The 14,658-nt window shown below is 35.7% G+C and overlaps 3 protein-coding genes across 4 annotated transcripts; 1 reads left to right on the top strand and 2 right to left on the bottom strand.

The window, feature by feature from the left end:
- Positions 1 to 1,698: 1,698 nt before the first annotated feature.
- Positions 1,699 to 3,795, bottom strand: LOC111778679 (NADH dehydrogenase [ubiquinone] 1 alpha subcomplex subunit 8-B-like). The gene is made up of 3 exons (XM_023658640.2): positions 3,667 to 3,795; positions 3,237 to 3,442; positions 1,699 to 2,024 (listed from the first exon to the last, which is right to left on the bottom strand). Exons 2-3 carry the CDS (start codon positions 3,422 to 3,424, stop codon positions 1,892 to 1,894), a joined length of 321 nt encoding a protein of 106 aa, XP_023514408.1. The 5' UTR covers positions 3,425 to 3,442; positions 3,667 to 3,795; the 3' UTR covers positions 1,699 to 1,891.
- Positions 3,796 to 5,310: 1,515 nt separating this feature from the next.
- LOC111778678 (putative 1-deoxy-D-xylulose-5-phosphate synthase, chloroplastic) lies at positions 5,311 to 9,126 on the top strand. Of its 2 annotated transcripts, none has more exons than XM_023658639.2 (9): positions 5,311 to 5,629; positions 5,887 to 6,015; positions 6,263 to 6,427; positions 6,644 to 6,794; positions 6,994 to 7,265; positions 7,360 to 7,633; positions 7,715 to 8,022; positions 8,112 to 8,678; positions 8,765 to 9,126. In XM_023658639.2, the coding sequence occupies exons 1-9, from the start codon at positions 5,624 to 5,626 to the stop codon at positions 8,912 to 8,914; spliced, it is 2,022 nt and encodes a 673-aa protein (XP_023514407.1). In that variant the 5' UTR covers positions 5,311 to 5,623; the 3' UTR covers positions 8,915 to 9,126. The 2 variants fall into 2 exon arrangements, with proteins under 2 accessions (XP_023514407.1, XP_023514406.1); XM_023658638.2 differs by having other exon boundaries at positions 5,311 to 5,703.
- A 613-nt stretch (positions 9,127 to 9,739) lies between these two features.
- LOC111778677 (Peroxidase superfamily protein) lies at positions 9,740 to 11,777 on the bottom strand. The gene is made up of 4 exons (XM_023658637.2): positions 11,488 to 11,777; positions 11,160 to 11,351; positions 10,911 to 11,079; positions 9,740 to 10,306 (listed from the first exon to the last, which is right to left on the bottom strand). Exons 1-4 carry the CDS (start codon positions 11,713 to 11,715, stop codon positions 9,903 to 9,905), a joined length of 993 nt encoding a protein of 330 aa, XP_023514405.1. The 5' UTR covers positions 11,716 to 11,777; the 3' UTR covers positions 9,740 to 9,902.
- Between the last annotated feature and the right edge of the window lie 2,881 nt (positions 11,778 to 14,658).

The raw sequence follows: 14,658 nt of genomic DNA, 5'->3' as shown, positions 1-14,658 counted from the left end.
TTTTGGGAGACTTTGTAGAGTTTCATTGTAGTCCGGTTGGTAAATTAAAGGGTTCATTCTTTTTGGAAAAATCAAGAACTCACCAAATTCTCAATGAAAATAATGAGAAAAATACTATGATTTCAGCAGCCTCATCAGAGATATCAGCATCCTTTCCACAAAGTCGCTGTAATGCAACTTGAAAGTTCTTCTCATTGCCAACGTTTGCCTGAAAATAAGAACCTTAGTTTCGAATTCGTTTCTTCTATTCCATTTTTCGGTGAGGAAACACAAAGTGAAAAAAGTTTGGATTAAAGGAATGCTGCATTACGAGCCATCGAGGAGACGACTCCAGAACAAAACAACAGACCAACAATCAGAAAAACACATGGAATGATTCCTACAGATCAATGGTTCAGTAAAATAGTATATTAGCCTTATATTGATAATTCTATCCAATATTTTTCTTTACATTACAGTATAACACCATCTCAACTGATCTGAACCAACTAATATGTATCTAAAACAGAGAGAATTTGCTAGTTAAAGCAAAGAGTTCTCCATGTTACCACTGTTCCTAATAAGAAAGCAACGATAACGACTTTGTAACAATCATAAGCTGCACAGAAAATGAGGGATGCTAAAGAAAATTAGTGACTTGTTATTAGATAACCATCTTGTTTAAACTCGTTAACTAAAAATTTCTTTGTTTTTCTAAGGGGGTCTATGTTTTTCATCCTCTAAACCTGCTCGAGTGTGTTAGGCCTCCTCGTAGATTTTGGTGCTATTTCCTCTATGAATATAGGAATCAATCAACAAGTTTTGACAATTTTAACATGAAAGAATTCATATAAGAGAAAAGAGGACAGCGATACAGGCATTGCTAGAATGCAAAGAGTTAGAATAATTAGAAATATTTGTAGCAAACTTCACCATATAGGAGAAAACTCCAATCCCATTACCAGTGAGCACCCTTCCAAAGTCCAAAGTCCAGTGAAAAAGCTTCCTGCGGGAGAATCACAACAAAACCATACAAGCAATGTCAGTAAGATGAGTTATTGCATCTTCTTAGTGAAGGATCATGTGTTCAAAAAATGCATATAGCTCCTGTCGCTGACAAATAAACCGCTAGCCAACCCATAAGGCAACGAGTACCAAAACTCTCATAGCCTGTACATATCTCCAAGATGATCAGTAAATAGTCAACGATGGAAAAAGAAACTCAATCAAACCTATAAAATTTAACCAACTTACCCCTTTTTGACTGATGAAGTCTGCAATCAATCCGCTTGTAACAGAACCTACCATTGCTCCAATTGTTTCTTTAATGAGAAATCAAATGTATTGAGGAACATGAAAGAATATACATGTCCAAAAGAAAAAACGACACAACAGTAGGAGACCCCTCAAAGAAAAGGAATCAATCCAAAATAATTAAACTAACCTGATAAGTACAAAAATCCGAGAAACAGCAGCCACAAAGAAGTATCAAATCAAATGATATCCCAGACATCAAATACATTTGTTAGTTGAACCTTCATGAATGGAGTGATATGCAAGTTATCTACATCAATCAATGTTTACGAGTTGACATACACAAATTGAACATGGATTTGATATCAAATTTCCATTTCACATTAAGAATTGGAATGAAAAATATCACTAGACATGTTGAACAGGGAAATTTTAAGAAGCAATAGAGATGATTGCTCATGAAAATTGTCCAAAAGGGGCTGGCAAAGATTGGTTGATCTTCTGTTTTCAACAATGTATCGGGTTTGCAATCCGAGACACAAAATATTTCATTGTTATGAAGAAAAAAGTTTAACTCAGAGAAGGTACGCAACAGCAGTACATGCTCATTGCAAACAAGAAAAAATTTATTGGAATCAGTTTACATATATGGGGAAAATCATTCCAAGGGACATGCTTTCTCGAACGCTTCCTGCTCTTTGCGACATAAATCAAACTCATTTGTATTGTAGTACATGCAACCGACATAAGCATCCATCTCTTTTGTGCACCTTTGATGAAGATCTTTAAGCCTGCAAACAAAAGCAGCCTCTAGGTTAATTAATTAACAAGTACTAATGTTTACTAAACAAAGCTATTATCTCTAAATATTGTGAAATGAAAATTGCTCATTCATCAATGATATTTCTAGTATCATTCACTTGTATTCACAAATCTTTTTTTCAAACAAGATGGGAAACTTTTGATCGATAAAATGAGAAGTAACAAATGTCCGATAATACAAACCTTCAAAGGGAGAGAAGAAAAAGAAAAGAGAAAAGTAACAAACTATATGAAAATATGAAACCATCCCTATTCAAGCAAATATTCTAAAAAGAGAAATGACCAATAAATTTAGACAAAGAACACCACTGTAAAGCTTTCAATCTGGGAAACTCAAGCCGCTCAAACCAACATTGTTGCTTATTCAAAATTCCTTTGAAAGCAGTCCAACCAAAACTCAGAAACGATAGCTTTGACGTTATTAACCCATAACAAACGTAATCTTGGAGAATATAGGGGACCAAGTAAAAGATGAAGAAAACTCCTCTTCGTGTCATTTGCAAAAACCCAATGTACAACAAAAAAAAATTGTAATAGTTAATGATAACAAGCCTTAGCCATAAAAGCTTTCTAGATAGAGGTTTTGACTTCAAAAAAAAAAAATTGAAAAATCAACTATCCAGCCTCTTGAAACTGCAAATTAGCATAACCTAGCAAATTCCAGCTCAACCAACCGAAAGTTGAATTCATTGAATTCCTCATCCAAAGATTAGAAATGCTGAACCATGAACTGTGAGCCTACCACTTCAATGCCACTAAAGAGATCTAAATCATGAATGCTTGCAACCCTTCAAAATCTGGAAGACCTCCACAATCTAATATTTGCACCGTGCACCTAAGCTAAAGGTGCTTAATTATGAACGGGTGATTTCGGATAATAACTACCATGCTCACCATAAATTTAGTCAGATAAAAGATTATCAACGTAAAATCTTATCAGCACCGGCACTAATAATTTTTATATCAAGTCTAAGAAACAACCCTTACTCTTACTCTAGCGGATCAGATAACGACCATATGATTGCTAAAGCAGTGTATTACCTAATCATGTATTTGCTTGCAGATTAGAAGACGATCATATGATAACTAAAGCAAATTTCCGGAAAATATAAACCAAAGCCGATGAAAAGTGGCGATTTCGAACTTCGGCTATGAAAACAACAAATAGGTAATTCACTTACAGGGAGAGGACGCAGCGAGTAACTTGTTGGCCTTTTTCGAGGCATTTCTCCGGGTTCGGATCCTTCCTTTTGCACTGGAGGTATGCCACATTCTCCGATCGACACATGTTCGCAATGTGCTTTGACGAGGACATTAACACCGCTGATGTAGGAATCGGATCTCCAGCAGCATCGACTGCGCTCGCCATCTCTAATTCGATCAATTCCTGATTTCACCAAGAAAAAACAACAGAAAAAGATAATTTAACATGGTAATCGTTGCAGAAAGAAAAAAAAAAAAAAAAAAAAACTGCTCATAAATCATGGCAGGAAATACGTCCCCATCCTTAATTCATTTTCTCATTACCAACCAAACGAACTGCCTCTCGATACAAAAAGAAAATCCAAATAACAGAAGGAAATTTCGTTTCAGAAATGGAATTTTTCAAACCTTTCAATCCACTGGGTTCGAGTTTCGTGAACTAAAGTGAGAATCTGAGAGAAATGCAGACCAGACCGAGTGTGGAGAAAGCAGAGTGATAGGGTTAGACAAAGTTGTATTATTATTCTGATCACGGGGGTATTTATGTCTTTCAAATCGGTTAAATTACAAATTTGTTTAAAATGTATTAAAATTAGTGTGTAAAATACTCTTAAATTTTACCGTATTTCAAAAATACTTTTAATTTTTTTTTTTAAATTCATTAATACATTTTCAACCTTTTTTTTTTAAATAAATTTAAAATATTGTTAAGGTTAGTCCTATATTTAAAAAATATCTCATTTTTATAAACAAAATTTTAAAAAGTATTTTTTAAATAAAATATTAATAACTTTCATCAAGGATATTTTTTAATTTTTTTGAAAGTGTATTTTTTAATTTTTTTAGTCTAAAGTTATTATTGAATATTCGAAGTGTATTTTTTTGAAATGAAATATAAAATTCATGATTTTTTTATTATTATTAATTTAGCCAATATCATATAAGCGGAGTGTCTATATGTCGACGGAACAAGATTCAACGTACTTGATGTCTGAATGTGGAGGCAAAGAGAATTTGTAACAAAAATTTGAGGAAGAAAGAAACAACGTTTAACTACGTGAAAAATATGAGTTTGAGCTGTTACAAATGATATCAAAACTAGGCACCGAGCAATATGCCAACAAGAACACTGACCCCAAAAGAAGGTGAATTGTAAGGTCCCACATCGAGGAGAACAAAACATTACTTATAAGGGCGTGAAAAACTCTCTTTAGTAGACACATTTTTAAAACATGAGATTAACGACCATACATAACAGTCACGGACAATACCTGCTTGAGAAGAAAAAAAAAAAAAAAAAGGGAAAGCAGTTAACGTGGTTCCAGCTAGCCACGTACCACCTTATTGGGCGAGAGCTACGTTTGAGTCTTTTATTTGCGAAAGTTAATACGCGTCAAAGATTTCGAAATGGAAACGAGCAAAAGTTAATACGTTGAGGTTGACAACGTTATTTAACAAGCAAAAATGAACAATATTTATTAGTGGTGGGCTTGTGCTGCTACAAATGGTATCAAAGTTAGATACCGAGCGGTGTGTCAACGAGGACGCTGGACCTCTAGAATGATGGATTGTGAGATCCCACCATTACTTGACAGTGATGTGTAACGAGTCAAAACGGATAATATCTGTTAGCGGTGAGCTTGAGTTGTTACTATTTGTGATAGTAATAGGATAGCAAGAGACATTATAAATGGAACGAACTCATTTCACTAGAGAAATATGCAACATTATCCGAACCCAACTTAACACCATTTTCGGTTTAAGTCCGAGCGTGTTGGCACAACACTACCTGAACATTAGATTGATGTGAAACCCCGACCAAATTCTCTGTATTTTCATTCCTAATTTTTAATTAAAAATATTACCTAAAATAACTGCCGATTTTTATGAAATTTATGCTTAAAAAATTAAAAAAAAAAATCAGTTTATCCACGTATCTATTTTGGGATTTGAGTCGACGTGGGCCAATAAGAAAAGAACAAAAAAAGACCAAACTCCGAAGCTGCCCGCCCATCCACCATCGATTCTATGTTTTATCAACGCCAATTCCGCACACGCTTCACCTCTTCATTGGGTTTTCTCATATTTTCTCGTTTAATTAATTCTTCCACTTCATTCACCGCCACTTCCCTTCCCTTAATGGCAAGAAAAGTTCGTTCAATTTTCCTACTGTGTCGCTCCTTAAATGACACGTAGAAAGTGGATGTACCGTGTCTCTCTTTTTTTTTTCTGGATTTCTTCAGCTGAGATTAGATTGTAGCGATTGAAGTTGTTTGATTCTCCATTTTTGGTGGTTGCTGAGCTCCAATGGCGCCCTGTACGCTAGCTTTTCCTGCTTCTATCAGCCGAGTTGCAGTCAAAGAACATGAAGGTTTGAGTGCTGTTTCTTCTCGATTCTTATGGGGAATGGATCTAGACTTTCGATTTAAGAAGAGAGTCAATCAGGTATTGATTTAAAACCGATGAAAAAAGCATGCCCACTAAGTGTTTGATGAAATGCCCAAGTGAGAAGAAAGGAATATTTTCTAGCTTTTTTGCAACTGGAAATTGGAATTATGGATTGTTTTTTCACCTTTTGAATGATTAAGTTTTGAAATATGTGGGGCTGTTTGCTTTTGTTTGAGGTAGGTCAAGAAGAGGCCCGGCGGGATCTGTGCATCACTTTCAGAGACAGGGGAGTTTCCTTCACAAAGTCCACCGACTCCTCTTTTGGACACAATAAACTATCCAATTCATATGAAAAATCTATCCATTAAGGTATATATTAATATATCCTAATCTTTTTGACTTTGAAGCTTTTAAATTTTGTGATAGTTTAATATGATATTAGAGTAGAAACGGAATTTCGAAAGCTACACTCTTGGAAATGTTTGGTCTTGTTCTTGGGGTATCGTTGACTCAGGAGCTTTGTCAACTAGCTTATGATACTAATTTTTTGAACTCTTAAACCCGTTTTAACACTATTTGAAATGTTTGATTGCTTCTTGGGGTATCATTGACTCAGGAGCTTAATCAACTAGCTGATGAAGTAAGATCTGATGTCATCTTCAACGTGTCGAAAACTGGTGGTCACTTGGGTTCCAGTCTTGGCGTGGTGGAGCTCACGGTGGCTCTTCACTATGTCTTCAATACCCCACAGGACAGGATTCTGTGGGATGTTGGCCATCAGGTGCCGTTCTTCTTGCCTTCCCGGTGAGAGATATGGTGTAATAGTCCAAGCCCTGACCCATTATGTATCGCCGTCAGCCTCACGGTTTTAAAATGCGTCGGGCTGAAGATGATACGTAACGGACAAAAGCGGACAATATCTATAAACGGCGGGCTTGGGCGGTTACATATAGACTGGCCATTTTGTTTTAATATTAGTTTGAATTGGTGATTGCAGTCTTATCCGCACAAAATTCTAACTGGAAGGAGGGATAAGATGTCTACTATTAGACAGACAAACGGGTTGTCGGGATTCACAAAACGCTCGGAGAGCGAATACGATTGCTTCGGCACGGGTCACAGCTCTACCACCATCTCAGCAGGCTTAGGTGATTGCTTTTAAACTCCAACTGAGAGCTGAAGAAAGATAAGATGGTTTTGTGAGAGAGTATATTCGGAACATAATGAGCTACTGTTTTAGATTTTCCTATCCTATTGATATTTTGGGGTTGTGCTTAAGTTTTCAAAATATTTGTGATTCACTTCAGTGAGAAATTTCATAGCAATTCTTATGTTGTACCTCAATAGGAATGGCTGTGGGAAGGGATCTTAAGGGAAGAAAGAACAATGTGGTTGCAGTCATAGGTGATGGTGCCATGACTGCAGGGCAAGCTTATGAAGCCATGAACAATGCGGGGTACCTCGACTCGGACATGATTGTTATTCTTAACGACAACAAACAGGTCTCTTTACCAACTGCAACGCTCGATGGGCCCGTACCGCCCGTGGGAGCTTTGAGCAGTGCTCTCAGCAGGCTGCAGTCAAACAGGCCACTCAGAGAACTGAGAGAGGTAGCCAAGGTAAGAAATAACAAACCAAATCTAACTGTCACGCCTTGATCCTTCAATCTGAACGATCTCGGGTTTAATTATCCTTATACCAATGATGTTTCAGGGTGTCACGAAACAAATTGGTGGTCCTATGCATGAATTGGCAGCAAAAGTTGATGAATATGCTCGTGGGATGATCAGTGGTTCTGGATCCACATTATTTGAGGAGCTCGGGCTCTATTATATCGGCCCTGTCGATGGTCATAACATGGATGATCTTGTTTCCATTCTCGAGGAAGTTAAGAGTACGAAAACTACAGGTCCAGTCCTCATCCATGTCGTCACTGAGAAAGGACGAGGCTATCCATATGCCGAAAGAGCTGCTGACAAGTACCACGGTAAATTAAAGATTCAGGTCGAAAAATGATCATTGTTTCGGAAATTGAGTTACAACCTACAATTGTGGCTTGTTTATGCAGGAGTCACAAAGTTTGATCCTGCAACTGGAAAACAGCAGAAAACGAAGGCTGCAACGCAGTCGTATACGACATACTTCGCGGAGGCATTGATTGCAGAAGCGGAAGTGGATAACGATATTATTGCAATCCATGCTGCAATGGGAGGAGGCACAGGCTTAAATCTCTTCCAAAGACGTTTCCCGACGAGATGCTTTGACGTCGGTATAGCTGAACAGCATGCTGTTACATTTGCTGCTGGTCTAGCCTGTGAAGGCCTAAAACCATTCTGTGCGATCTACTCGTCGTTTATGCAAAGGGCATACGACCAGGCAAGCTTTTGCTTCTTGTCGACCCTTAACTAAGTCGAAACAAATTTGTTTTCGTTGAATTTCAACGAAATGTTGTGTTTGAATTGCAGGTAGTTCATGATGTTGATTTGCAAAAGTTGCCTGTGAGATTTGCAATGGACAGGGCAGGCTTGGTTGGAGCAGATGGGCCAACCCATTGTGGTTCTTTTGATGTTACGTTCATGGCATGCCTGCCTAACATGGTGGTGATGGCCCCATCCGACGAGGCCGAGCTCTTTAACATGGTTGCTACAGCTGCAGCCATAGATGACCGACCGAGCTGTTTCCGGTATCCACGAGGTAACGGTATCGGTGTCGAGCTGCCACCAGGGAATAAAGGCATTCCCCTTGAGGTTGGAAAGGGCAGGATTTTACTTGAAGGTGAAAGACTGGCACTCTTGGGCTATGGAACAGCAGTTCAAAACTGTTTGGCTGCTGCATCGATAGTCGAACGCCATGGATTACGAATAACAGTTGCAGATGGACGTTTCTGCAAGCCACTCGACCGAGCCCTTATCCGATCTCTGGCTAAATCGCACGAGATTTTGATCACAGTGGAAGAAGGATCGATTGGGGGGTTCGGGTCTCATGTCATCCAGTTCCTGGCTCTAGATGGCCTTCTTGATGGCAACTTGAAGGTGAAAATCTCATACAAGCCAAGCCACCTTTAATATTTTTGTATCTAATTCACTAATCTAGCTAGCATTCCATATATTGCTTGCAGTGGAGACCGCTGGTTCTTCCAGACCGATACGTCGAGCACGGTTCGCCAGCCGACCAACTGGCTGAAGCAGGTCTTACTCCATCTCACATTGCTGCTACAGTATTCAATATGCTGGGACAAATCAGGAAAGCTCTTGAAGTCATGTCATAGAAGAGAACTTTGTGAGTCTAAGCGCTACCCTTTCTTTACAAATTCCAAATCTGCTGTATATTCATATACTTCTTGTACAATGCTAGAAGGCTCATGCTTTTATGCAAGATTCCACCCTTTACCATTCTTAGGATTCGATCCCGTTACTCTGTCGATATTTTCGGTATTAGGTTTAAAAAAATTATATGAAAAATATCAAAATTTACGTTCAACTTCACAAATTGTATCAAACTTTATTCTAAACGTTTGATTTCATTTATTTATTTTTATCTTGAACGTGGAAGAACACTCGAAGAACACACTCGATACATAGTTGATCTTACATAAACATAATTTTTGTTACTTTTCATTTACTGAATTCGTTTTATTATATAAAGTTAAAGCGATTTTAGGATTGGATGACTAAACAATGCATAAAAGAATTGAAAGTTAGTCCTGTACTAATACCAATGCACCTTACTTTTCAGTGGCTCAATTATAGGAATTCCAGGGTTAAGTTTGTTTTGCTTAGAACAATTTTAGATGACCTTATAGTAATTTTTCTAAGATGCATGTGAATGAGGACAAAACATGTTGGAAAGACTTAGTATGTGGGAATAATTTTCACTTTCAGAAGCAAAGAATGAGTACTTGAGTCTGTGACCATGTCGTAGGGAACTGTCAGGGCGATTAGATGCCGAATCTTGGGCATAAGTCGTTACACTAATTCTAAGGCGTTCAAACGGTAAAATCACTTACCTCAATAGATTTTCGACAATAAAAATTCATGCCGCACAAATGGAAGCGTCATGTACACATAGAGAAATTAATTAAAATATGCATATATAGAATTTATGTATACCCACATAATGTTACATATGTTTAATCAACATTGAATACATATAAATACATATAAATATAGCTTCTTCAATACCACACATACATATAAAACCAAAGTACAAATAATTAAACTGAACAACACATAATAATAATAATGATAATAATAAACTCAATTAACAAAACGACATCGGTTCCTTATTTCACCATTCTTTCCAGTGAGGACTTCAATGGCTGACATCTTCAACATGGAGTTAGCAAAGCTAGGGAAGAAAGCTTTGGGCTTCTGCAACTCTTTAACGATCCGAGACGACGAGTCGTCGGTCAAGAGCGCAGCGTCGGATTGAAACAAACCTTTGTGCTGTGTGAGGATCTTGAAGTAATCAGTGTCAAATGAACGTGAACTCCTTGGGTCCATTTCTACAGTAATTGAAGAATCAGCTGGATTTGGACATTTTTGTCTTAGAAAGTTGGCGTAGATTGGATTTAATGAAGGATCTGCGTCCCCTTGGCCTGTGAAGTTGTAGAGCCTCCTTGAGAATGTGCCACAATGAGCTACTCCAATTGTATGCCCACCTAAATAATAACACGTCCCAGAAACGAGTCGGGTTAGCTGTGTTGGATGATGGAAGTCCCACATCGACTAATTTAGTGAATGATCATGGGTTTATAAGTGAGGAATACTAACTCCATTGGTATCAGGTCTTTTGGGGAAGTCAAAGCAAAGCCATGAGAGCTTATGTTTAAAGTGGACAATATCATACCATTGTAGAGAGTCGTGTTCGTTTAACAAGCTGTTTTACTCGACCCCTCCCAATTCTAAATCAAGGAGGTCTCGAAACTTTACCGTAAAAATAAAAATCTTGAAATTTTCAATTTTATTTTTTAGCTATGAAGCATGTCAATCTCAACCTAGCTCAATCCATTAAAAACTTTTAATTTTGTTAATATTAATAATTTTTATTTTTAATTTTGATTTTTGTGGAGTTTGGTGAATTATAAATATGCAAATATTTTCTTTTCATTTGAGAAATGATTAAATATTATTTTCATGCATGCACCTTTCTTTACGTACGTGCGAATACATGCATGCTTTTCTTTCATTATATATATATTTATTTTATTTTTATATAATATTATTATTTATAAATGATTTTTTTTTTTTGTTCAATTAAATTACCTGATAAAATCACCAGATCGCTCACGGTAAGGCCTTTATTCTCAAAGATTTGCTTAAGAGTGGTGAAATTAGAGAACGGCGACGGGATATTGCCGGTAACTTCTGATGATCGCGAAACAGTTCCATCTCTTCTTCCGGTTAAAACTGGCCACAGCTGCCGGTTTTTGAACTACATAGGAATTCATAGAAATTAATGACTGATCTAATAAATTAAATTTGATATATTTAATAAGAGGCGAGACGACTCACTGGAAAGGAAACAGCGTCACGAGCAGCAACGGCAAGAATGTCGGCACAAGAGACAACTCCAGGGCAAGCCTTCTCAACCTCCGACTTGATTGTGTCAATAGCGTCGAACCCTAATAACGATAAATTCGGTCTTGCTTCCTTTTCCGATGGAGTTCCGCTAATACTATCTAACAGAACTGATGCGTCGCATCCCTATCATACATAAGCTTATATCGATAAGTCATGTTATACCAATATTTAAAACTTTTCGTACTCGTGAGCTTGAAAATTAGTCAAAATTTCGATAAATAAATTTTAATACTGATCGAGAGTTTAGAAATAGACATACCCGAACGAAGCAGTCGTGGAATTGAACTCGGAGGAGTTGCGCTCCGAGACCGGGATTCGACCGAGCGAGCCGGAAGGTGGTGTCTCGGATAATTCTCAAAGCTTTGGGGCAGGTTCGCCAATAGGCATTATTGCTCAGAGCGCCCTTGGGGACGGCTTGAACAGCAAGGAGAGTACTGAGAAGCAGTACAGAAAAGAGGGAGAAGAAGCCATGATTTGAAGCTCTCATTTTTTTGGAGATTTTTTCGAGGGAAAAAAATAAATATTAAAATAAAAATATAAGAAGAAGTGGATTGGTGAAGAAACACAAAGGAAATGATAACCTTTTATAGGCAAAAATGGAGAAACTAAAAAAAATTAAAAATATTAAAAAATTAAAAAATTAAAAAAAAAAAAAAAAAAGTCATACAATTTGGAGTAATAAATTGTGTAAAGTCAAAGGCTTATCCCATAATTAAGGTCCGGCTTGTGGCTATGGAGTATGGATATGGGTCAATTTTTAAATTTTTATTTTAAAATAATAAAAAAATTAAAACTTTATCTTGTAATAATAATCTCAAATCTTTCTATACACCACCATTTAAATTATTGGATAATAAGAGTATACATATTTTTAAAAATTTTACTTCTAATTCGACTCGTTTTTAACAATTTAACGGTGATGTAGGTAGAAATTTTGATTAGGGACGTAAATCAAAGTTTATTCATTATAATTTTTTTTTATCTTTTAAATTTTTATTATTATGATTCTTCTTTGATAAGCTGACCGTTTAAATTATTTAATACTCTTTTAAAAGCCGAACCTTTGTGCTAATATTGTGCTAATTTCTTTTTTTTTTCTTATAAAAATTAGTTTTGATGATTTATATATATATATATATATTAACTATTCTGTTTTATTTATCATTTATATTTCAATATTGGTTTCTTATAATAATAATAAAAAATTTAAAATAGGGAATTTTCAAAAATATTTTAGAGGGGATTTTAATTTGTTGGTGTGAGATTATTCCAATAATGTTGGAATTCGATGTATAATGTGTTTTAAGTCATCTTTTTAAAGGAAATGGTTTTTTTTTCGTGGAAATTATAAATAAAATTAGATGACTATATAAAGTTTCTTCATCTTAAAGAAAAAAAAAACTTAAAATATATAGGATATCTCTTTCATGAAAAGAAAAGCACCTGATAGGATTTGTTTTAAATATTTTAAGTATTTTATCGCTAGCAAATATTATTCGCTTTAGTTCGTTACGTATCGTCGTTAGCTTCACAGTTTTAAACGCGTCTATTAGAGAGAGGTTTCCACATGCTTATAAGAAATGTTTCGTTCTTATCTCCAACCAACGTGGGATCTTACAATCTACCCCTTTTGGGAGCCCAGCCTCCTCGCTGACACACCGCCCGATATCTAGCTCTGATACCATTTTTAACAGTCCCAATCTACCGCTAGCAGAAATTGTTCATTTTGGTCCATTACATATTGCCCTCAACCTCACACGCCTACTAAGAAAATGTTTTCACACCCTTATAAATAATGTTTAGTTCTTTTCTCCAACCAATGTGAGATCTCACGCACCGGTACATGTATAAGATATTATCATTATCGTCTAGACAACTAGACATTCAACCCATAATCACAACACCCAATTTCAAAAACAAACCTCTACTAACGGAGCTACGTAACGAAACCAAGTGGGACCTGCATGACGAAATGTATTCCGTCAAACTTTTTTTTTTTTTCATTTGAATGATTAATTTTAAAATAATTTCTTTAAATAAACAAAACAAAACAAAATCTTAATTAATGAAAGGACATGGTTTCTCCATATGCCTCCATCAAACAATTCTATTGAACATCGTCAATAATAATAATAATAATAATAATACTTTCAAATTATTCCTTAGAACCAAATAATTAATTTGCATGATAAATTCAAACTGCACACATTATTTAAAGTATATGGTTGACCTCAACCCTATGATTTTTTTTATTTTAAATAAAACTATGTCCCCTCTTTATATAATAATGTTTGGTGAATGTATATTCATGGAAGCAACTCATAATTATTTTGATATATATATATATATATATATATATTTGGACTTTGTTCTAAGTCCAAAAGGCTTTATAATTATATCCGGTTCACGAGACCAAATGCATACAATGGATATCAGTTTCAATCTCCACTTGTATAGATAAGCATTTAGAGACCCATTCAAACCAGATCAATTCTTCTTTAATTATTATTTTATCTCGTTTAATAAAGTTTTATAATTATTTTATTTTCAATTCTATAAATACTATTTTCTCATTTTGTTATATACACTAAAAATATTCGCATTTTAAAACGGTGAGATTATCGATACATAACGGACTAAAACAGATAATATTTGTTAGCAGCAGGCTTGGACAATTATAAATGATATTAGAGCCAAACATCAGACGGTGTATCGACACTGGAGCCCACAAGGAGAGTGGATTGTGAGATCCCACATTAGGTAGAGAGGAGAATGACGAAATGGGCAGACGCATTTTAAAACCGTGAGACTGGTGATAATATGTAACGGACTGAAGCGGACAATATTTATTACTGGTGGGATTTGACTATTACATGCCTCAAATTTTAATCGTGTTGGTAAAATCCTCAAGCGTGAAATAAAGAAGTGGTGAATGGAACAAGTACTAGTCGTGGGATTTGTGGTTTAGCTCTATCGAACAAGCATCATGCTCGGGATTAGGGTTGACTTGAAAAAATATTTTAAAAAAATTTGATAAAGGAGAAAACATGCCAAAGAAAATTCCAAAGAAATGAAGCATAATTAACAAATAATAATTAGAAATTAAATATGAAATTGAGAAAATAATAAGTATACGTTAAAGGAAGAATGAAGGAAATAATGATATAATATATGTGGGTGTGACATAATACATGAAATTATAAGAGAGAATCATTCAAAATGCTAGCTGTTTATTGATAATGATTAACCGTTAAGCTTTGAAATTGAGACAAAGCTCCGACCAATTATTAAAATTAATTTTAAAATTATTAATTTTCTAGCAAATCTTGACTAAAGGGAGGGAGAGAATATTGAGATTGAGACGAGGAAGGTCAACCCGAACCCGCTCCACTACTCAATGGTGTTGGAAAATAATTATATTCTAAATTTT

Source organism: Cucurbita pepo, chromosome 17 (genome assembly GCF_057944985.1).
Source record: "Cucurbita pepo subsp. pepo isolate OVF chromosome 17, ASM5794498v1, whole genome shotgun sequence".
NCBI lineage: Eukaryota > Viridiplantae > Streptophyta > Magnoliopsida > Cucurbitales > Cucurbitaceae > Cucurbita > Cucurbita pepo.
This window is presented reverse-complemented; position numbering and strand designations above follow the sequence as displayed.

Excerpts from the sequence above, each read along its gene's own strand:
- LOC111778679 (XM_023658640.2), bottom strand. The coding sequence starts at position 3,424 with ATGGCGAGCGCAGTCGATGCTGCTGGAGATCCGATTCCTACATCAGCG. Across the intron at positions 2,025-3,236 it reads ACTCGCTGCGTCCTCTCCCT|GCTTAAAGATCTTCATCAAA; the intron begins GTAAGTGAATTA and ends TTTTGTTTGCAG.
- LOC111778678 (XM_023658638.2), top strand. The coding sequence starts at position 5,566 with ATGGCGCCCTGTACGCTAGCTTTTCCTGCTTCTATCAGCCGAGTTGCA. Across the intron at positions 6,795-6,993 it reads CACCATCTCAGCAGGCTTAG|GAATGGCTGTGGGAAGGGAT; the intron begins GTGATTGCTTTT and ends GTACCTCAATAG. Across the intron at positions 8,023-8,111 it reads TGCAAAGGGCATACGACCAG|GTAGTTCATGATGTTGATTT; the intron begins GCAAGCTTTTGC and ends TTTGAATTGCAG.
- LOC111778677 (XM_023658637.2), bottom strand. The coding sequence starts at position 11,715 with ATGAGAGCTTCAAATCATGGCTTCTTCTCCCTCTTTTCTGTACTGCTT. Across the intron at positions 11,080-11,159 it reads GTGACGCTGTTTCCTTTCCA|TTCAAAAACCGGCAGCTGTG; the intron begins GTGAGTCGTCTC and ends ATTCCTATGTAG. Across the intron at positions 10,307-10,910 it reads CGATCTGGTGATTTTATCAG|GTGGGCATACAATTGGAGTA; the intron begins GTAATTTAATTG and ends GTTATTATTTAG.